Source organism: Panthera leo, chromosome C1, assembly GCF_018350215.1.
Source record: "Panthera leo isolate Ple1 chromosome C1, P.leo_Ple1_pat1.1, whole genome shotgun sequence".
NCBI classification, from domain to species: domain Eukaryota; kingdom Metazoa; phylum Chordata; class Mammalia; order Carnivora; family Felidae; genus Panthera; species Panthera leo.
Genome location: NC_056686.1, coordinates 87,403,482 through 87,426,755, shown reverse-complemented (window position 1 = coordinate 87,426,755; position 23,274 = coordinate 87,403,482). Strand labels below are relative to the sequence as shown.

Here is a 23,274-nt window from a genome sequence, read left to right as displayed (position 1 = left end):
TAATTATCTGACTTCAGCTCAGGTCATGATGTCACAGCTCATGGATTCGAGCTTTGCATTGGACTCTGCGCTGATAGCTCAGAGCCTGGAGCCTGCTTCAGATTCTATGTCTCCCTCTCTCTGTCTCTGCTCCTTCCCTGCTCATGCTCTTTCTCTCTCTCTCTCAAAAATAAATAAACATTAAAAAAAATGTAGATTTGATTCAGTAGGCCTGGAGTGAGTCATGAGTCTTGAAGTTACTAACAAAGGTCCAGGTGATGCCAATACTGTGCTCCTAGGCCATATTTTAAGTAACAAAGCTCAAAATTATTTTGGCTGAAAATATAACCAACATAGTTTGAATATGATTTACTCAGCAGGAAACAAAGTATAGCTAAATTTTCAGTTAATAATTTGAGAACCAAATGTTTTTTCATTATAATGATACAAATAACTAAATCATTACTAATAGTTTTACTCGCATCCTGGATATTTTCATTTAGAGGCTCACTGATATATATTTTTTGACTGAATGTTCTAAATTGATTTTGAACTGAGTCTTTTTGACAAAACCACAGCATGCATCCTGTATGAAGAAATGTGAGACTATTTGTATATGCCAGTATTTCAAAAAAATTGTATATTCCAGTTCTCTATTTTCTAATAATTATAGTTAACCAAATATAGTCCAATAGTAGTCTTGTATAAAGGAACAATTTGGAAAATTCTGAATTAAGATGTTAAAATTTTAAATAAATGTTGCATCTGGTTACATTATACTTTCAAGCATGTTGAAAATAATTTATAACTAAATGCATATGGTCTCCAACTTCTTATTGAGTTTAAATAACCCTCTATTTCCTGATAACTTTCACATTTGACTTTAGCTCACAGGTTTAAAAATGAATTATTTATCATTAAAAGCAACTTTTTTTTATTTTATTTTATTTAAATCCAAGTTAGTTAACATATAGTGAATGATGGTTTCAGGGTTAGAATTTAGTGATTCATCACTTACATATAACATCCAGTGCTCATCCCAACAAGTGCCCTCCATAATGCCCATCACCCATTCAGTCTATCTCCCCATCCAACACCCCTCCAGCAACCCTCAGTTTGTTCTCCAACAAAATACTGGCTTAAAGTAAATATTAAAAGTTGAAGCAATCTCTTATTTTTTGCAATAATTTTAGACACTGTTTGAAATATTATTCTAACGGTTTTGCTTTATTACTGTGAACACATCAAGAAAGGATTGTTATCTGTATTATAGTATTATGAAAGGATTAATGTAAAGAGCTAGTATTAAATACAGGGTAAGATTGATACTACTTGTATATAATGTTGTTTACCCACTATCTCAGTTGCGTTCCAAATGTAATATTGTCATGCAACGTTTCACATGTAGAGAAGTGAAAATACAGTTCCAAGAAATGATTTCATACATAAGACGTTTTTCATAAGTATTTTGAAGCCATGTGCATGCATAGATCATTGTTTAGCAACATAAAATCCAGTGATATGTATAACTTCCACATTATCATACCGTTTATATTTGCACAGATTGCACAGATTGCTAAGAATTGTTTCCTTCATATAATGTAATTTTTTTGTCAAGGAAAGCCATTTGACCCATTTTTCCTCAGACTTTTTCAGTTCATTCTCTCATGTATCTTTCAACAAGTTTTGAGCCATTAATCAAGCATGCATTTTGTCTCTAAGAAGCATTAAAAGTGTAATAAATGCCTACACTTGAGAAGCATGCCATCTAGTTGGAGAGACATGACACTATTCAGGAACATTGCTTTCACTGCTAAACAAAATGATTTTTATACACTGTTTCTCTGTCAAGTGAAACATTAGAGCATGAAATAAAAGTACCTATTATTTCTCTGGTATGCAGTTTTATAACATTTTTAGGACAGAAATGCCTTCATCTCTTGGATATGGAAGGAAGAAATTGAGTGGAGGGATAGAGCCAAGCTTCTTTTCCTGTGTATTAATTGGTTCATCTTCATTGTAATCAGAAAATGTGCATATGTTTTTATATATAAATTTATATAGATATACATTCACAAATGTTATTTATTGAGTGCTTAAAATGTTCATGTTTAGAGTCTGTTAACCTCATGCCAATGTCAGCATATAGTTACTCCATTTAAGAAAAATTTTAACTTGAGGTGATTAAGACTTATAACTATTATAAGATACAGTCTATTTATAGAAGACAAAAAATCAAAACTCCTTGCCAATGGGAGGTAAAAAAAAATAGCCTTAACATTTATTTAGTAAGTGTCTTTTCACAGATTGCCTTGCTGTATATGCACACCCTCATTTAGATACATTTGTTGCCACTGCCCTTCAACAACATCAAAGGGGCAGTGTTTTTTGACCAATAAAATTATGATTTTAAAATTAATGCCATGAGTAGTTAATCCACTTTCTTTTATTGGATAGACTATTGAGCCATTATGATTATTTAGAATTAATCACTTAATATTTGGAATATATACTTAAAGAAAAATGATGATATGAATGTTTTATGTAGTCTGTTAACACTGTTCCCTCAGGATATGTAGGAAAGCCATTAAAAATCGTGTTGCAGTCACCCCTAGGCGATGTCATTTTGATCTAAGATCAAATTTAACAGTTTTAAAAGGTTATAATATTTTGCAATAAAAGTATAATCTATATGTCTCAAACTAGCAAATATAAGATAGTGAACATTTATACTTACAGATTTGTAAGAAAACATATAAATGGCTTGTGCTGATGGCAAAGCACATAATTTGAGAGGCATTTTAGTATGGGCGGGGGAAAAGCCTGCTACATATTTATTATCCTTTAGTGGTCACTCTCTGTGTCTTTATTTAAAACTTTTACTAGTTCCCCCAATTGGCAGCACATTTATTCCTATATGTATCAAAATAATAATAAAGTACAAAATGTGTCCTTATTTACTGTTTTGAAATACTGAACCTGCATGAAGTCTACTAGCAATTAACTACTTATTTCTGCGTTTCACCTTTAATCGGAGGGCAAAGCTAAATCTTAGATTACTGTACACATAGTGCCTAAGACATAGATCTGTAATATATGGCTTTGAAAGAAGAAATGTTTAAATGATGGCCGAAAATGTTTTCGGGCCTTGGTTAAAAGCATTCCAGTTTTGGTCTTTTCGGAGGATGGCACTGGAATCACTCAGGTGATCCTGGGAGACATGAGCAAATCACTGAGCGAACAATAATCTTGTGAAATGTCATAATAACAGTCATTAACTAGAGCTGCTAATTCACATGGCAACCAGTGTGTCAATAAAGATGAGATCAGGGACAGAGCTGGTACCGTCAGGAAGCCTTCCTCCTGAGGTGTTACAGCCAATGTAGAAAAAAGTCTTACTCCTGGGGAACAAAGCCATCAGTGAAAAGAATCTCATTTTTTTAATATTAAATATAATTTATTGTCAAATTGGTTTCCATAAACACCCAGTGTTCATCGCAACAGGTGCCCTCCTCAATGCCCATCACCCACTTTCCCCTCTTCCCTACGCACCCCCCATCAACCCTCAGTTTGTTCTCAGTATTTAAGAGTCTCTTATGGTTTGAAACAAACCTTTTTTCTAACTCAGCATTAAAAAGCATTGATAATTTGAAAATAGAGTTTTGTAAATAATCTATTTTTAAGATAGATTTATTTAAATAATTAACATACAGTGAGAGGTATGTCTGTTACCATTTAAAAAGTTATTAAAATAGGGGCGCCCGGGTGGCTCAGTTGGTTAAGTGCCCGACCGGCTCAGGTCATGATCTTGCGGTCTGTGGGTTCAAGCCCCATGTTAGGGTCTGTGCTGACAGCTCAGAGCCTGGAGCCTGCTTTGGATTCTGTGCTCCCTCTCTCTCTCTGCCCCTCTCCTGCTCATGCTCTCTCTGTGTCTCTTAAAAATAAATAAATGTCAAAAAAATTTAAAAAGTTATTAAAATGATCATTTCTTTCATTCCTCCAGAGGGTGAGAATATTTCCGCCTATACCTATTAAATCTGTTTTGAAATCTGACCCCAATACTTAATGGTTTCTGAGTAGGGTGAACGATCCATAATGCAGACTAAAGAAGCAATCTATTTCTTCTAAGTATCTAAAACACAGGAACCACACAGAGTTGTTTGCTTTAAGTACTTAGTTAATTGCTCCATTTATTTCTTTGGTCATGACACAGACAGCATCCCTTAGAGAAAGTGATAACATGGTAGATGTGCTGTCCAGTGCTTAATAAAAATGATGTGTTCAGGATGATATTTAAGAAAACCAACTGGGAAAATTTGGCCCCAATGACACGTAAAATTGAGCAAACCTTACCCTGTTTCCTTTACTTGAAGAAATTGAGAGACAGAGTGTAATTTGTTTGGAAGTTTCATTCTTATCAGGTAGAAGCTCAGACCACCACTAGAGGACACTATCTTTCTATTGTACAAATCTTGATGCACAGGAAATCGAATTACAAACAGAGCACCAAAAAGAGGGGAAAATGTTCATTTGTCAAGTACTGAAGAATTAACCTTTTGGAAAAATTTTAAAAATCTATATGAATGTTTTTTTAAAAAAACAGATGCTAATGAAATCATTTAAATGTAAAATGTTCATATTGGAATTACAGTTTTCTCTTGGTCACAGTTACAGATAGAATTACCCCCAAAGAGATATACACACATACTACTGTATGTAAAATCAACAGAACATCGAAATATATATAATGAAAATATGATGATAAGATTGTCCCACATATACATTTAAACTATAAAACAGTTCAATAAATATTTGTGACATATGGTGTTTAATATTTTTGATTTCAGGGACCACCTGGGAAGGATGGCCTGCCAGGACACCCTGGACAACGTGGAGAGACTGTAAGTGACCCCATTCTTTTGACTGAAATTTTCCATCCCTGGCTCCTCATCATCTCACAGAAAGCTACTTTATTATTAATAGCTCCTTTACTAGGTTAGGGGCAATGGAGAAATTATTTTCATTGAAATTTTATTTTATATATATAGAGAAAGACCCAAATTTGTATCCAGCTACAAATGAATATACTTAAGGATGGAGGTGTTACTTGATTTGATTGTCCTTACTGTCAATAATAGCACTTTGGGGATGAGTTTAGGGAGAAGACCCCATTATCATTTGGACACCTCTGCAAAGTTGTTGACCTTGACCCTTTACAGAAGTATTTGTTTATAGATATATTCCATCCAACCCTATCACCCTTCCACTCCCTAACAGAAATACATTATACTTAACCATGCAAATAATGCATTCTTCTGTGTAGAACAAAGGGATGAAATATTTTCTGTTGAAACCATAAGGCTATAATTAGGTTGAAACTATCTCAAATGCATCCTCTCACCTCAAGTAGGAAAATGTAAATGAAAAAAAAAATGTATCTGAATTTTATTTTAAAATTATGAGGAATATAACATTAAATAAATGTCTGAACAACTTCTGTGAATAACAATGATTTGGACAGGGGAAACTGACACTTTAAGCACAGTTTGAGGCTGCTGGTGGGTTTGTTTATTTATTCTACCACTGTTACAAAATCATGTGTCTGGCTTTTGCACTGGGATGTTAGTCTAATCAGAAGTTATCATAGCTTAGCACATTTCCTTGGAATCAATGCTTGGATTGCACCATTGATTAATTTTATCCAGATTTCTTAAGGAAATCACAGCACAGACCAGCTTTGACGATGTGATTCAAAGTCATTTTAGGGCATGCAGCCAGCATGAAGACATATTTGGAGTTGTATCGAGTGCGCACACAGCAACAAATCTGAAAACAGGATGATTTTCTGCATAGGATAAACAATCTATCAGCAGCAACTCAATTCCAGTTTTGCTCACCAACCAACGATTCTTAGTGTAGCAACTTCTTAATTTTAGTCAGATTGTAAACTTCAAAGTCTTAGATTTCAAAAGCAGGATGAAATATGATTTAGTGAGACCAAAGAGTAAAATTGTTTGGGTTTCCTCTGGGGAATTACATCTGCATGAGGAGCATAAAATAAACCTTTTAATGAAGAATCCATACTCAGATTTGCAAATGTATTCTCCAATCTTGCAGTCAGTCATTTTTAACTAAGTCATTGTGTAGCTATGTCATGGGAGTGACTCTAGAATGTTTTCAAAATGTCTTTTGGGGAAGGGATACCTAGAGAGCGGCTATTGTAAAATTCCTTTTGTCTTCAATTTAATCAAGACCTCTGTTTCTATCCAAAGGAACTATATTATATATAACATTTAAATTTAAGCAAAGAGGACAAATAGCATATTAAGTAGTGATTCTAAGATGAATGTTCTCATCTAGTAGTTTCTTATAGACAAAGGTTAGAATTACTTCTGGAAAATTGTATTCCTGATTTCAAATCCACTTTTAAGAGCAATAGTGAATCAAACTATGGTCAGGAACCTTTTTTTCTCACCTTGTTATGTGCTGATGGGGATTCAAAGGATTGCATTGTACAAGAAAGAGTCAGAATCTAGAGAAACCATATTTTGCTGTATATGTGTCACTTATTTTGAAGAAGAAATTCTTTTGTTATATTGAGATTTGTCTCGAGTAAGAAAAACTTGAAGTGTCATCTGACGTTTTATAATTCAAAGCTTTTTAAGGCCACTGGCAATAATAAGAAATAATTTCTATTATACTGAAACAACCCAAATTTGTCTCCAAAACACACTGCCAAATCCCACAGTGATCCTAAGATTAACTTAGTCTCTTACAGATTATCAGAATGGAAATGAACATTTTTCTTGGGTCTTACCACAGATGCAATGTGGCAAATTGACCTCAGTTTTCAGGAACTTTGAAAAACATAATTTAACTTGTAATTCTAAAATTAAATGGCAAGTGTAGTCTTATTAGATGATAATGTTGAACAAGCACACTCCATTGTGAACTATAAAATTTTCTTGTACATGGTTTATTTGTGTCACATTTATTAGATATTTGCAAATACTCTGAATGTTTTAAATGAGCAGACATAGACACTATGCTGTCCCCCATCTCCTCCCAAATCCGTCACCCACTCAGATGTGCTAACATCTCTCTTCCTTTCCACATTGTTTGCAGAATTTCCCCAATTAAACATTGATTTTTAATCAATTGATTTTCACCATTAATTATTTATTGCAATTGTTTTTTCATGTACTGTTCTTGTTCTCACAGTTACTAAAAAAAACTTGCAAGAGTAATTTTTTTTTTTTGAAGTTCACAATTGCATTTACATCTTCATGTCAAATTTACTGATCAGAAATTGGGAGAAGGGTAATCTATAATCTAGACAGAGGGAACAGGCTATGCAAATATGTGGTATAGGGCTATTTAGGGAAAGGTTAGAAAATCAGCACGGCTAAACTTTAAGACATATTTTCAAAGCAGAGAGGTAGCTAGAGTGACAGCCTAGATCCAGATTGTTTAGAAGTTGGTAATGGATGTTGCACGATATGTACTTAATAATGAGTTGATTAGATTTGCTTTAGTGAGATGATGACTCTAGCCAAAGTGGACGAGTGTGTGAACCTGACCTGAAAAGCTGAGTGGTTAAGGACAATGGTGACTACAGTTTGAATAAAAACAGGTCTCCTCCACAAGAGAGAAGAAGCCGCATTTGAGAGAGGTTCTAAGATGACACAGTAGGATGAATGACGGAGTCTGAGGACTGAAGGGAAGCCTGGGATATCTAGTCTCTCTGCTAGTAATAAGAGAACACAGGAGGAAAATCAAAGGAGAGTATTCATTTAGTGAGCTCCATGTTGAGAATATAAAGTTGAGGAGAGAGTGTGAGGTCCAATTAGAAATGCCCAGTAAGCACTTATGAGAGAGTTATAGGGTTTGACACAGATTAGAGATTGAGGAAGAGTTTGTTGCAGAGGAGTTCATCAACATATAAGTAACAATAGTGGTCCAGAGGGTTATTGAGATAATCTAGGAGTAGATAGAGTGTGGGAATAAACCCTGTGAACAAATCGGTAAGAGGAACAGCAAGCTGTTATCTGTCAATGGGAAAGAAATATGTATATATACATACACATCATACACACATGTATATAGGTATGCTGATATGTGTATATACGTGTGTGTGTGTGTAAATTTCCAAACCAATAACTTGAAAAAAAGTTAAAATACTAAATAAAATCTACAATATATTCTCCTTATATTAATTTGTCTTGCTATTAAAAGTGGTATCTCAAGACAAACCCTGTTGGTCTTAGGAATTAATGGATGTAGGGGTGCCTGGGAGACTCAGTCCATTAAATGTCCAACTCTTGATTTCGGCTCAGGTCATGATCTCATGGTCATCAGATTGAGCCCCACATAGGGCCCCACGGTGGAAGTGGAACCTGCTTAAGATTCTTTCCCTCTCTCTCTGCCCTCTCCTGTTCGCTCTCTCTCTCTCTCTCAAAAACAAATAATAAATAAATAAATAAATAAATAAATAAATAAATAAATAAAATTTTAAAGTTTTAAAAATTTAAAAAAAGAATTAATGGCTTTAAAAAATAGAAGGGATCTATTTTTTTTCCCTGTTACGTCAAGTAAAGTAATTCCAAATACAGCTTCTTTTCCTTTTCCCTACTTACAAAATTTTGTTATTATAATTTAATCAGTTGCCTGTTATATAAGCACAGGGCTACCAGTTTCTGCCCTTTGCTTTCCGGTCTTATTATTTTTAGTCTCATTTTACCATAAATACTTTTACAAACACTGTTTGCTTTAATTCATTTCATCTGAAGTTTTTCTCCCTGTATTTTGAAGCTTCTTCTCCAACTGTTAAGTGTAAGTTAACTTACATGAGAGAAAAATTTGCTAATCATAAAACAGTCATACGGGATGAATAACCCATGAGTCTAGAGAAATATAGACACCAAAATATATGCTCAAAGCCTTTGTTTATTGGCTACATGCTGCTTACATCTACCAGATTTTCTCTTAATGACTGCGTTATTTACAAGGTACAGTTGTAACTACATTTTGGGATATTTTAAGAAAGAAGACTGATAAAATGCTAAAATGATTACTAATCATGCAAAATGTTTTTTTTTTTTTAATAAATGCACTCTACATATGCTCTGGTTTCTCTTCAGATCGCATAAATCTTTTGCCTTTTAAATGTACTCTACATCCTGTTTTGTTTTATTTTTGTTTTTATTTTGTTTTGATTCTATTCCTGTTTTATTTTACGTTGGAATGCTGGAAAGAGAAATGCATTAATATGACAGACCTTAGATTTATCTCTGTACACAGAGCCAGTGGCCTGTTTCAAGAATGCCAGGGGACACCTGGGTGGCTCAGTGAGTTAGGCATCCAACTCCGGATTTCTGCTCAGGTCATGATCTCACAGTTTGTGGGATCTAACCCTGAGTCAGGCTTTGAGCTGACAGTTTGGAGCCTGCTTGGGATTCTCTCTCTTCCACTCTCTTTGCCCCTCTCCCATTTGCTTCCTCTAACTAAACAAACAAACAAACAAACAAACAAACATTAAAGAATGTCTAAATCATCATTTATTTCATCCATAAACATTGCTATGTTAAAATTCTCACTCTGACTAGGTAGATTAGGGCTAAGAACACGTTTTTCCTTCATCTTCATCCCAATGTCTTATTTAATTTTTTAAGTTTATTGAAAGTAATCATTGGACTATAATGTGAAATAGTGAGGATGGTAATTTTGAATTTCAAAGAAAACTAGAATATAATTTATATTTAAACATTTAATAATGAGTATTTTTAACCAAAAAGTGACTTTGTTTTAATGTGAGTTACCTTACAAATTTGAATCTATGCTTTCGTAACGTCTAGCTTTCTTTCCTCAGGGATTTCAAGGCAAGACTGGCCCTCCGGGACCAGGGGGTGTCGTTGGACCACAGGTATGTCACTTTACTTTATTTCTCTAAGAAGATTTATTTTCCTATTTATATTTTCATCTTTTCTATGCTGTATAAAATCTGCCCATTTTATTATGATTCAAAATGTTGTACTTTATGTTTTATATACCAGATTTAAATGCATGCCACTGGCCTATCTCAAGTAAACTTTAGCAAACTTTGCTTAGCTGAAGTGATTATTTCAGTTAGATGCATAGAGAAAAGAGAATGAAGCAAATAATGAAAATTCAGTCAGAAAATTCACAATGAAGTTAACATAAAAGCCTGACCATGGTACTACCTACTAACACTACCAAAATGCTTTATTAGAAAGGCCAACCATAATATTTTCCTAGAATTTCAAATTACAAAATGACTTCAGATTTCTGAGTATAAATTAGATTTAGATGTATAATATATTACAAATATAATATAAATCTTTGAGCACAACTTTTTTCCCCTAAAACTGTAATATTTGTCATTATTACATGTTTCTTAATATTTTTGTCTTTGTAATGATTTCCATCAATGATAAAATATTAGTTTGTAATCTTTGAATATGTGTAAACAATGACAAAGACGAATAGCTTTTTCGACATAGGTGGCAGAAAGAGTCCCAATGATTGATGCAGTATACTGAATCATGGAATAATTTGTGGGAATAGAAAATATTTATTCTGACAAAGTGGTATTGAATGGACAGAACATATTTAGTTTATTCAGCTGGAATTTTACCCCTGCTATAGCAAAAGAGCAAGAGCAGTTGAATAAGTGTTTTAATTTTTTAATTGCATTAAATGGCTTTTTCTCAGCCTATAATTCGTTCTTAGCACTTTATGCATCCACACACACACACTCACACACAAGCATGCACATCCAAATACATATGGAACTAAAGAAACAAAAAACTGCATCATCTTTCTAGGAATATGTGTGACAGAAGCAAAAATGAAGAATTCTTGGATTGGCTAATCATTTAATTCCAAAGATGAATCCCAAAAAAAGGGAAATGCTGTTTGTTCTTTTATAAAGAAAATGTAGTATGCATTATTTTTTTTTTTTTTGCATACTTTTTTGTGTGTGTGCTGACAAGCTCTTAACTGCTTACGAGGTTTAGTTAAAAAAAATACTCCCTCAATAATTACCTTCAAAATATCTTATTTTTTCCACTGCAAGCGGCTTCATGGCAATTTTCTGTGAAAAACTATAACTGAAAGAATTATTCCTTTTAATTAAATAAATGAAGTTAAAATCCAACTAGAATGTAGACATCAAGGGGCTTCCCTGAATATTTCAGGACCTTATACCTTTTGGAAATTCATCTCTGCCTAATGTAGACATCTGGCTTCTGAGATCTTTGTTGTTGTTGTTCCTCCCTACTTTAAGGCATAAAAGTATCAGGTGTTTTGTTGAGGATGCATTTTCATTGAGTTAGTTTTCTTCATTGGTTCTTTTAAGAGAGAAAATCCAATGTCCTATTTCAATAGCCTAATTTTTATATTAGGACAAAGGAAGTGATTTACTAGGAACTATATTGATTGCAATATTTAATATTCACTCCATTTTTTGTAGTCATGTTGCTCATTTTTCTCAATAGTGATAGCCATTAAATTAGGATCAATTTTACATTGCTTACTATTGAAATTCCAGTGATCAGATATTCAAGAACAGTTCCTTTCCAGGGGAGTATTTGCACATTAACGATAAATCGAGGACTTTAAGTAATACATAATAAAAGAATTTAAACCTAGAAATTTACACTCAAAGTTGAGGCAGATATGCTCTGTATCCAAGACCAGAGGCAAAGAATCTGTTGCATTTTTAGAAAAATAACAGGGAATGATAATGCGTAAACAATTTCAACAACACATGCCGCTGTTTAACAACCTTGGCATCTGGAAACTTTCTCTTTATATGCCTTTAACTTAAATCCTTCATTTTGCTTTATTCTAAGTGGAGATAGAGAGCAACTGGTCACCATTCTCTATTTACACTTGAAAGCTCATTAAACTTTAGCACCACCAAACAGCACCACTCAGGGGACACATAAATGACCTGATATTTTTCACTTTGGCATTCTGCAGCAATTTAAGGCAGCGGGCTATTTGTTATAGCTTTTGGCCGGGAGGAACTGCCAGCCCAAACTCACAGCCTTCAGGATCTCCCTGCTACATTCCCTAGATTTTGTCAAATGAATATAGATTAACTCTAGGGAGGTCTCCAGTCATGGAAATTCCAAGGAGAACTACTTTGGTTGTTTGGTTTCCAGGGGACTCAGGCTTCTTATCGAGCAGTGATTCATTGAGTAGCTACCCCTGTGGTACCAATGCTTCTTCTACTCCTAAACTCATTGATATCTTATATGAAAAAAGAGGGAATGGGATGAAACTGTAGTTAAAAACTGTGGTTTTAACTGGCATCATTCTGAAGCAATTCTGATATTAAACAAAGAAAATAGCTTTTTGAGTTTACCTATGTATGTCCCTTGTACACTCAGATCCTTACCAAGGACAACACTTACTCTTTTCAGACTCCTCCTGGATCCGTGCTGCTCTTATATGTTTTGTAGGACATTATGAAAATAAATGAGAATAATAAACTATTGTAAAAGGGAGTAGTACTTATTTGGGGTTTATGTTATCTTTATGAAAAACAAAAGCACAATCTAATGAGGTTTTGATTTCCAATTTAGGGACCAACGGGTGAGACTGGCCCAATAGGTGAACGAGGACATCCTGGCCCTCCCGGCCCTCCTGGTGAGCAAGGTCTTCCTGGTGCTGCAGGAAAAGAAGGTGCAAAGGTATGACATGCTTACGGAATTTTCTTGGCTAAAAACATCCATTTACTTTCCACTGTAGCTTTTCATCACTTGTCCATAGGGTCTCTAACTGTTAGCACAGTGTTTCAATGGATCAGAAAGATATATCAGTAAAATATTTAGTTATTGTACTTCAAGGTGTGACTGAACAATAACATAAGACCACTTAGCATCACTTACCATAAAGCCATCCATGTATGTACATTCTTTTTTTTTTAATGTTTATATTTATTTTTGGGGCAGAGAGAGAGCATGAGCAGGGGAGGGGCAGAGAGAGAGGGAGACACAGAATCCGAAGCAGGCTCCAGGCTCTGACCTGTCAGCACACAGCCTGATGCGGGTCTCAAACCCATGAACCATGAGATCATGACCTGAGCCAAAGTCAGACGCCCAACCGACTGAGCCACCCAGGCGCCCCTGTACATTCTTAAATATGATTAGTTCATTATAATGTATGTGGCATTCCACACAATATTCTCATTATTGAATAACATTTAGGCCTTACTTCCAGGTTAGACATAATAACAGTTTTGCTTATAGAAACCTGTAGAAATTATTCTCCGTGACTAATGTGTACTATATTCTTTAGGGTGACCCCGGTCCTCAAGGTATCTCAGGGAAAGACGGACCAGCAGGACTGCGTGGTTTCCCAGGTGAAAGAGGTCTTCCTGGAGCTCAGGTATAATCAGCATATAGATAAAGCATCTGAATGAGATTGCTTATTGAAACATTTTTCTCAGGACTTGACTAAGTAAAGATTCATGAGTAATGAAGGGGAAATATGTAAGCATAAGCATTGATTATCATAATATATATAGCAATATATATTTGTGTCTAAAAACACTTCTTAACGTCTTCATTTTAGAAATCCTACCTCCCCTATTTATATTCAATTCACATCGATTCATTTTCTTTGTTTTTATTCTCATTTCCCAGGGTGCACCTGGACTGAAAGGAGGGGAAGGTCCCCAGGGCCCACCAGGGCCAGTTGTAAGTATGATTATAATAAATAGCCATGCTACCCTTGGTTGCAAATTATGGCTCTTCTTTCATTACTCTCATGCTGTGATCCCACAGTGTGTGGGAGAGAAAATAAACACACGTCAATCAAATCAGTCAATGCCTGATTTCTACTAATTGCATGCGCTAATGAGTGCAGACACAGAAGAGTTTAGACGATTGGAAATATTTACTCCACTGCTACTGTCAGGAGGTAAAAGGAGCTAACTTGCTTCATAAATGCCCAAGGAAATGAATCATAATTTGTCTTATTGTGAGTACTTGATGAGACTTGAATTTTGTCAATGCTTTTAAAAAGCAGGTTAATGTAACCTTATGAAATAACCGGAAAATGAGAAAATATCAGATTGTTACTTCACCTTTTCTTTTTTGAGATATAGATCAATCCCTCTGAAAGCAATTGAATACAGTCTTCATTTTCTCCCATGAATTCACCTTTGTTCTTACCTTTTCTCAGAAAGGTTACCAGTAATAGCCAAATTGCCAATTTTAGTGGCCTCATCTCATTCTCTATTTTATTTCACCAGTCTGAAAAGCTGGAAGTGGCTTTAAATCCTCTCTCAACTTCCTAGTACAAAATGTTAAAGTCATATTAGTGCCCCCTCCAATGTTTTTTTAAGGCGTCCCTTTTCTTTATTTCCACTGCTACCACCTTTGTCCAGACTCTTTCCTGTCTCTCCTTGCTTAATAGTGTCTTCATTCATGCCTTCGACTCCATCCCTTTAGCCTCTGCAGTTTTGCCCATTGGTTCTAGAATTACCGGTACACTGTGCCATTCCTCTGCTTTAATGCCTCTTGTGGTCCCGTGCCACCTTCAGAAACAGACTCCTTAGCATGACCAAGTCATCCTCATGGCTTGGTGCCAGTCACTGTAGCTTATTTTATTTGCCTTATTGACTACATCTAATTCTACCCAATTTAATGCACTGAACTTCTTGCTTCTCAAACTACCATGATCTTTTATACTTTGCAGAGAGTATACTATTTACTTTTCCCCTTCTTACAGAAGACCCCATTTTTCCTTTTCTACTTGACAAAAATTCTACTTATCTATAAAGATCAAGCTTAAATGTTAAATCTCTATGTGGTCATCTCTTGACACTTTACTTCCATTTCATTTTTTGGTGAAATTTTTTCACCCTTAGTGCTCTTTGTTATGGTTTGTGTTTCAGAAATTACTTTGGAATATAACCGGTTGTCTCTCTCATTAGAATGTGAGTTTCTGTATTTTAGTACGTTCACAGCATGGTGTCTGACAGACAGTAATCATTCCATATCTACCTATTTGAGTTGTCAGAAAGCCTTATATTGGAGTGAAGTGTATATAGCATAACTAATACTGAGAACATGGCATTTTTCCTTTGGGTGATTGATTAACATATTTAAGCTGAAGATCACATAAATGTCATATTACAGTGATTAAGGTAGGTATGGACATATTGTAAAGATTTTTTCAAAAGAAAAATAAGTATTTCAATAACTATATTTGACCTTCTATATGCGCAAAAATATGTAGAACACTTAAAATATCCTGATAAGTAAGTGCTGGTAGCACTAGCAGGAACAAAAGTTGAACACAACAGAAGTTTTTATTTGAGCATAGAATCTTCAAAATGTTCAGCACAATGCAATCCATTTAATCAGAATTTCATATTCTAAACTGATTTTATTTTAGAATATATATATATTTTTAAGATCAAGTTATTGTATCTGTGAAACCTGAATCACCATTACAAGAATTAAATTGTTTAGTTTTAGGGCCCAATCAAATAATGCTATCTAGGTGTTTAGAAAAGTTAATATCCATGTATTTGTATTTGTATTTGCATAGTATACACAAGAGATATACTTTAATAGACTATTAATCAACAAGTATTTGCATATATAATTATATATTAAATATGATATAAAAATCTAATATTTATTTAGTCAGCTTTAACACCATTTATTTGGCAATACTACCTACTTCCTTATATACAATTAAGTTTGATAGAACATATCCCTTTAAGTGACCTTAAGGTAAACCCTTTCGAAAAGAAACACACCAACCCCTAAACAGCACTGCAAGATAGTCAATGATTAGATGCCTAATGGCATACAAACAATAAACATTAATTCTGCAAGGTTGGGAGGCAGAGAAGAGAAAGCAGCAAAAAAGGTCATGCAGGAGGTGCCCCTTGAACTTGGCTTCACAGAGTGCAGAAGATTGAAAGATCATTTAAGAGTGAGAAAAAAAAAAGATAAGGCATTAGGGGATATCCGATCTTATTAAAGGGAGTGCTTTGAGAGGAAGGACTAAAATTTGATAAATTCTTGCTAGGATCAAGGCACTCTGCTATGTATTTACATAATTTAAAGCTAGAGCAGATATATAATATGGCATATGATTATTGAAGTTCTAAAGTTGTAAGTTGAAGTAATTTGAAGTTTTGAAGTTTTTGGAGCAAGTGGAGTAAAAAAATACAGTCTTTTGGAGTAAAAAAAATAAATTTTAGGGAAAATATCATTGTGTATAATATAGAACATAAATGGGAGAGACTCGAGCATGAAAGCTGTGATCAATGTCATAATACGAGTGAGCCAGTGACAAGGCCAGTGGGAAGTCGAAGGACAGTGCGGATGTCACAAACACTGGGATGGCAGGAGAGGAGGATTTATTACTAAGATTGGATGTGGGCAGTGAGGAAAGATGAAAGCTGAGTGATACCTCAAGCTTGTGTCCTTGTGGGAATGACAGCTTAGTGTTGCCTTCCATTCCCAGAGCAATTTTACCTGGTCAGGATCAACAACAACAAAGACAACAACAACAAAGACTTTCACATGGAAACCCAAAACCTCTCAGCAGTCACAAGAGATTTTAAAAGGCTTTATATTTTGCTAATAGAAATGTTCCACAGATGCTCACTGTGCGTTCAGTTATTTTGAATTAACACCTTTTCCCATAATAAATTCACATATCTAATTCTGTATCCGTCATCCAATGAAAATTTTTCATCAAGAGGAACCACTAAAGACATCATTCATATTTATTAGTTCCTTATGCTATTTCTATAATTGCTATAAAATGTACTAAAGAAGTTCATGATGATGACTTCTAGTTCGTAATAAGTTTTAACCAAGCCTTGGTTACTCTATCTAAAACAATTTTTTGCATGTGAAATTTGATTGGAAAAGTTTTTATTCCAAATGAAAAGACTAAAAGAAAAAAGGTTGGGTGCCTAGGTGGCTCAGTCGGTTGAGCATCTGACTGTTAATTTGGGCTCAGGTCATGATCTCACATTTCATAGGATTGAGTCCCTCATCGTGCTCTGCGCTGACAGCACAGAGCCTGCTTAGGATTCTCTCTCTCTCCCTCTCTCTCTGTCCCTCCCCATTCTCAAAAATAAATAAATAAACATTTTTTAAAAAAGAAAGAAAACTGTTGATTTTCTAGATGTAAATCATATTTTAGCCAGAAAATTTATTCATGTTAATTCTTATTTTTGTGGTTCAAGACTTTTTATGGTGTTAGGTTGCAATTGATAGTGAACACAAGGAATCAGGAGTGGTGACTGATTTATCAAGAAAGATCACAAGTTCTATTTTGCAATGTTGATCAACGGGTGACATCAACATATCAGAGGAAAATATCTGGTCATTTGGTGAGAGACAGCCAAATTCTAAGTCATAAGGGATGAAGGGGTAAAAATAACCTGTAGAATTTCTTGACTCTATAATAGATAGTTCTGAGTTTTTATCAATCTCATACTAACTTTGCCTTTGAGATTTTGACCATGTCATGGTAAATGCAGGACTGAAATTCATAAGAATGGAGAAGGATGGGATTTTGCAGTTATTCATATTAAAGAAAAAAAATATTAACATGATGAATTCTCTGTGGGAAAGAAGGTGGATAAAGAATGTGAAGGGTAAAGGAAATAAAAAAGGGCAGTGAAGCAATGTTAAAAGTGTTTATTCTTGGGACGCCTAGGTGGCTCAGTCGGTTGAGTGTCTGACTTCAGCTCAGGTCATGATCTCACGGTTTGTGAGTCTGAGCTGTCAGCACAGAGCCTGGAGCCTGTTTCAGATTCTGTGTCTCCCTGTCTCTCTATCCCTCTCCCGCTTGCACTCAGTCTGTCTCTCTTTCAAAAATAAATATTAAAACAAAAGTGTTTATTCTTTCAAACCTTAATGCTAGGAACTTTATAAATTTTATTTGATTTGATTCTTGCTACCTCAGTAGATATTATCATTACATTTTTAAAGGCAAAAAGTCAGAGGTTTAGAGAAGGTAAACAACCTATCCATGTTCATGGTCCTTTGGATATAAAAAGCCAAAAACCCTTTGGAGACATTACACAGACTCATTTGCAGATAAGTATGCCTCTCACTCTGCAAGCATTTGCTTAATTAAGTGTTCTCTTTCTCTATCTCTCTCTCTACCTCTCTGTACCTTTCCACCTCTCTCCACTTCTCTCTGTCAGTTGCATTTTCCCAAGTCTTCCTGACCCTTCTCCACTGCTGTGAATAATTTTGTTCAAAGGAAGAAAGTTACAGGAGTTAACATCAGAGCTAACTGGCTTTAGTATTCCTTTACGTGGTCTTTATAACTAATTTGAATGAATGTGAGATCAAACTGCTTAACCAGACGTACAGTTTGAATACTTAATGACTATAGATGTTTTCCGTATTCCATTGTATCTTTAGCTTATTAATCCTATAATGCAATTTTTAAGGAGCCTAGGTGTGCTGTGTATTTCTGGATTACTAGAGAAATAAATTCCCTCATTGCACAGGATATTGATGAACTAAAACTAAAAGCCTTAAGTATGGGTTTTATTAATTAACAGTTCTTGCTCATAGTGAGATTTTTAAGCTTCGTACATGTCACAATTTTGTACCTTATACACTATATTTTTTATGTATTCTGATCCATACAAAGCAAAATATAATATTTAATAGCCAGCCATCCAACCTTGTGTCCATATGTTTATTTATAAATATTTTTGACATTCAGTCTCTTTATTCATAATCCATTCAGTCAGAAATACAGTCTGGGTTATCTTTGTCACATTGCTATGATATCCTACGGAAGCGGGTTTACTGAACTCTGAAAGGTCTAGCTGTGATGTCATTGGCTTATGCTTGGAGGAACTACGATGTGTAGAGTTTTATCAACCAAAGGGATCTGTTTGAGGATATGAGAGATTGCTTGATGTAGGGCCCTCGTTATGAATATCCTTAGAAGAAATCTCTTGCTACTCCTAGCTTTAGAAATCTTTGTAATTTCTTTAGCAGTTAGCTAGCTTCCCCATCCCCTTTTAACTTATGAATTGTGAAACTGATTTCTCTTTTGGCTTTGACTTACAGAAATCATAGGGTCAAAATTTAGGAACTTTCCAAATTCAGTTCTATCAAAAAAGTACATGTGATATGCTTTAATATTATCTATACTATTTTATTATAATTAATTTTTTAAGTGTTGGACAGGACCCATTGAATTGATTTCATAACCCATCAGTAGATTATGGCCTGAAGTTGGGAAGGACATTTGTCTATAGTATGCATTTTTAGATTACTAATATTGTTGGTACTATCTTTTGCCATAAAAGGTTACTGTCTTATCTATTTTTTTGCCTATTTCTTTTTCTTTGTCTTTTTATTTATATTTTCTTAAATTTTATGTCTTCTTTGTAAACTGCTATACATCTTTTCTTATGGAAAAACTATAATTAAATATCTGAATACATTAGCCAGTCTATTAAGCTAAAATTATATAGATTCATTAAATAGATATTTCCTGCAAATAGCTTATGGTATACTGAAGAAGACAGATATGAAGTAGATAAAACAACATAATAAATAATAAGTAATTTCTTAAAATATACAATAAAGAAGACAAGATGAGAACAATGATTTTTCCATGTTCTAATTGTAGCTATAAATAAAAATCAGTTTTATATATGGAAAGCAAATTTTCTAAAGGTTGTGCTACCAGAAGTGATAATATATTAAGAAACAGTTTTTAATGTTCCCACTTAAGATAAACAAAATGATCCCAACAGGTGCTGTGACTTTGGGCTTTTAAAGTTTGGCAAAAACCAACCGCTCACTGTATGCATGATGTTGTACACAAGAGTTGGTAATAGATGTCAGTCAAAGCACAAGCATGTTTTCTGATCTCAGGGGGTTTACTTACTAAGTGGATGTCTTGATGAACACACACAAAGCAGAAAGCAACCAAGGACTGAGTGACAAGAGAGGAAGGCAGTGAAGAATTTTTCTCACATGTTGAACATAAACTTGAATAAACATTTTATATTTGTGTAAATACACAATATATAAACATACTTATGCAAGTAAATTCTCAGATTGTACCTACCACTTATATTTTCACAAAAGAAAATCAAGGAAAGTGTATTCCCTAAACAAACTCTCTTGTATATATGTTTTTTTCTGATATGGAACCACCTCCTTACCAATAGTTATTTCTCTAGAAATAAGAAGATTAAAACAGAATAGTGCATTTAATAAAAGGCTTACATTCTTACAACCACATTTTGCCCCCTGAGAATGGTTGCAGTTAATGTGGAGATAGTATATATGAGAAGGGGCCAGATGTATAGCTTATAAAGGTGAATGTCCAAGATTTCAAAATTGTGCCATCCATACTTTCCTATGATTTCTATTTCATGACTATCTGCTGATAATTCTGACTCTCCTTTTCCTCTTTGTGTGCTATTATTTTTTCTTGTCATCTCTTTCTTAGGAGTTTACATGTGTTTCCTATCATAATTCTTATTTTTGTCTAATTTTTTTTTCTACACCCAATTCCAGAGAATTTTCTTTTCACTGGCTTTTACCTAGTCCTCAATCAAAGGAATAGATATATTCTTAAAAGGATTATACCTACTGATTAATTCATCATATACCATACTTTTTGAGATACAGCGCATTTTCTCTATTGGAATCCAGGTTTATTATAATAGGTTTATTATATAGGTTTATTATAGTTTATAATAACAGGTTATTATGACATCCAATCAGGGATGACCAAAGGATAGAGATGGTAGGGATTAGAGGCCAAAGACTGAGATATTGCAAGATTTTGACTTAATCATTTAGTATTTATGCTTTATATTCTGGTAATGCTTGATATTTTATCTGAATTTTTGGCTTTATGATCTACAACATGTGTAATCTGGGGAGTTTGGGGGTTCCTCAAACTCCTTTTGCCGTGAAGGTCAAGTTTGCCTTAAAAGAAAGGGCAGATTTTTTTCCTCCTTCTACTTGAATTATTCTAGTTTGTAAAAACTTGTGTTCATGCTTTAAATAAAAAAGGGTGGAAAAAATCTCTACCCTTATTTTAACAGTGTTACCTTAGATGTACCGTATAACCTGGATCTTAGTTTTCTCTTCTTATAAAACTCCTCTCTAGTGGGCTGCCTTTTAACTGGATCCTGATGAGATCATTTCTCTGTTTACCACATTTGTTTACTTTACAAACGTTCTTCAGAATATGAAACACCCAGTGAAAATAACAGGAAATGCTTATCTGGATGTTCTCCTGCGTCTGAACAGTTAGAGGAATAACCACTGTTCTCTTTGCTCCAAGAACATAAACTGATACTATTGCTTCTTGTTTTATTTTCATTGTAAAGTTTAGGGGAAAGGGCTGCAGAAGAGGATTGGCTAACATAAAGTTAAAGAAAGGTAACTAAATCGAGAAATGTAAAATTCTCCCTTTTAAAAGCAGCTAGGAGAGGTTCCGGAAGATGGCGGCGTAGGAGGACGCGGGGCTCACAGCGCGTCCTGCCGATCACTTAGATTCCACCTACACCTGCCTAAAGAACCCAGAAAACCGCCAGAGGATTAGCAGAAGGGAGTCTCCGGAGTCAAGCGCAGACTAGAGGCCCACGGAAGAGGGTAGGAAGGGCGGCGAGGCGGTGCGCGCTCCACGGACTGGCGGGAGGGAGCCGGGGCGGAGGGGCGGCTCGCCGGCCAAGCAGAGCCCCCGAGTCTGGCTGGCAAAAGCGGAGGGGCCGGACAGACTGTGTTCCGACAGCAAGCGAGACTTAGCGTCTGGGAGGTCATAAGTTAACAGCTCTGCTCGGAAAGCGGGAAGGCTGGAGGACAAAGGGAGGGAGAGCTGCTGAGCCCCCGGACGGCAGAGCTCAGCTTGGCGGGGAACAAAGGCGCCAGCGCCATCTCCCCCACCCATCCCCCAGCCAAAATCCCAAAGGGAACCAGTTCCTGCCAGAGAACTTGCTCGCTCCGCGCAAACACCCAACTCTGTGCTTCTGCGGAGCCAAACCTCCGGCAGCGGATCTGACTCCCTCCCGCTGCCACAGGGCTCCTCCTGAAGTGGATCACCTAAGGAGAAGCGAGCTAAGCCTGCCCCTCCAGCCCCCGTGCACCTTGCCTACCCACCCCAGCTAATACGCCAGATCCCCAGCACCACAAGCCTGGCAGTGTGCAAGTAGCCCAGACGGGACACGCCACCCCACAGTGAATCCCGCCCCTAGGAGAGGGGAAGAGAAGGCACACACCAGTCTGACTGTGGCCCCAGCAGTGGGCTGGGGGCAGACATCGGGTCGGACTGCGGCCCCGCCCACTAACTCCAGTTATACACCACAGCACAGGGGAAGTGCACTGCAGGTCCTCACCACGCCAGGGACTCTCCAAAATGACCAAACGGAAGAATTCCCCTCAGAAGAATCTCCAGGAAATAACAACAGCTAATGAACTGATCAAAAAGGATTTAAATAATATAACAGAAAGTGAATTTAGAATAATAGTCATAAAATTAATCGCTGGGCTTGAAAACAGTATACAGGACAGCAGAGAATCTCTTGCCACAAAGATCGAGGGACTAAGGAACAGTCACGAGGAGTTGAAAAACGCTTTAAACGAATTGCAAAACAAAATGGAATCCACGATGGCTCGGCTTGAAGAGGCAGAGGAGAGAATAGGTGAACTAGAAGATAAAGTTATGGAGAAAGAGGAAGCTGAAAGAAAGAGAGATAAAAAAATCCAGGAGTATGAGGGGAAAATTAGAGAACTAAGTGATACACTAAAAAAAAATAATATACGCATAATTGGTATCCCAGAGGAGGAAGAGAGAGGGAAGGGTGCTGAAGGGGTACTTGAACAAATTATAGCTGAGAACTTCCCTGAACTGGGGAAGGAAAAAGGCATTGAAATCCAAGAGGCACAGAGAACTCCCTTCAGACGTAACTTGAATCGATCTTCTGCACGACATATCATAGTGAAACTGGCAAAATACAAGGATAAAGAGAAAATTCTGAAAGCAGCAAGGGATAAACGTGCCCTCACATATAAAGGGAGACCTATAAGACTCGTGACTGATCTCTCCTTTGAAACTTGGCAGGCCAGAAAGGCTTGGCACGATATCTACAGTGTGCTAAACAGAAAAAATATGCAGCCAAGAATCCTTTATCCAGCAAGTCTGTCATTTAGAATAGAAGGAGAGATAAAGGTCTTCCCAAACAAACAAAAACTGAAGGAATTTGTCACCACGAAACCAGCCCTACAAGAG

General features: G+C 35.7%; 1 protein-coding gene across 2 annotated transcripts in view; it reads left to right on the top strand.

Moving 5' to 3' along the window:
* COL11A1 (collagen type XI alpha 1 chain) overlaps positions 1-23,274 on the top strand; it is a 233,048-nt gene that overhangs the window by 144,046 nt on the left and 65,728 nt on the right. For both annotated transcript variants that reach the window (XM_042953107.1, XM_042953106.1), the window contains 5 exons: positions 4,827-4,880; positions 9,848-9,901; positions 12,591-12,698; positions 13,306-13,395; positions 13,653-13,706. In XM_042953107.1, coding sequence (XP_042809041.1) covers positions 4,827-4,880; positions 9,848-9,901; positions 12,591-12,698; positions 13,306-13,395; positions 13,653-13,706 — 360 coding nt within the window. The remainder of the gene's footprint in view (positions 1-4,826; positions 4,881-9,847; positions 9,902-12,590; positions 12,699-13,305; positions 13,396-13,652; positions 13,707-23,274) is intronic.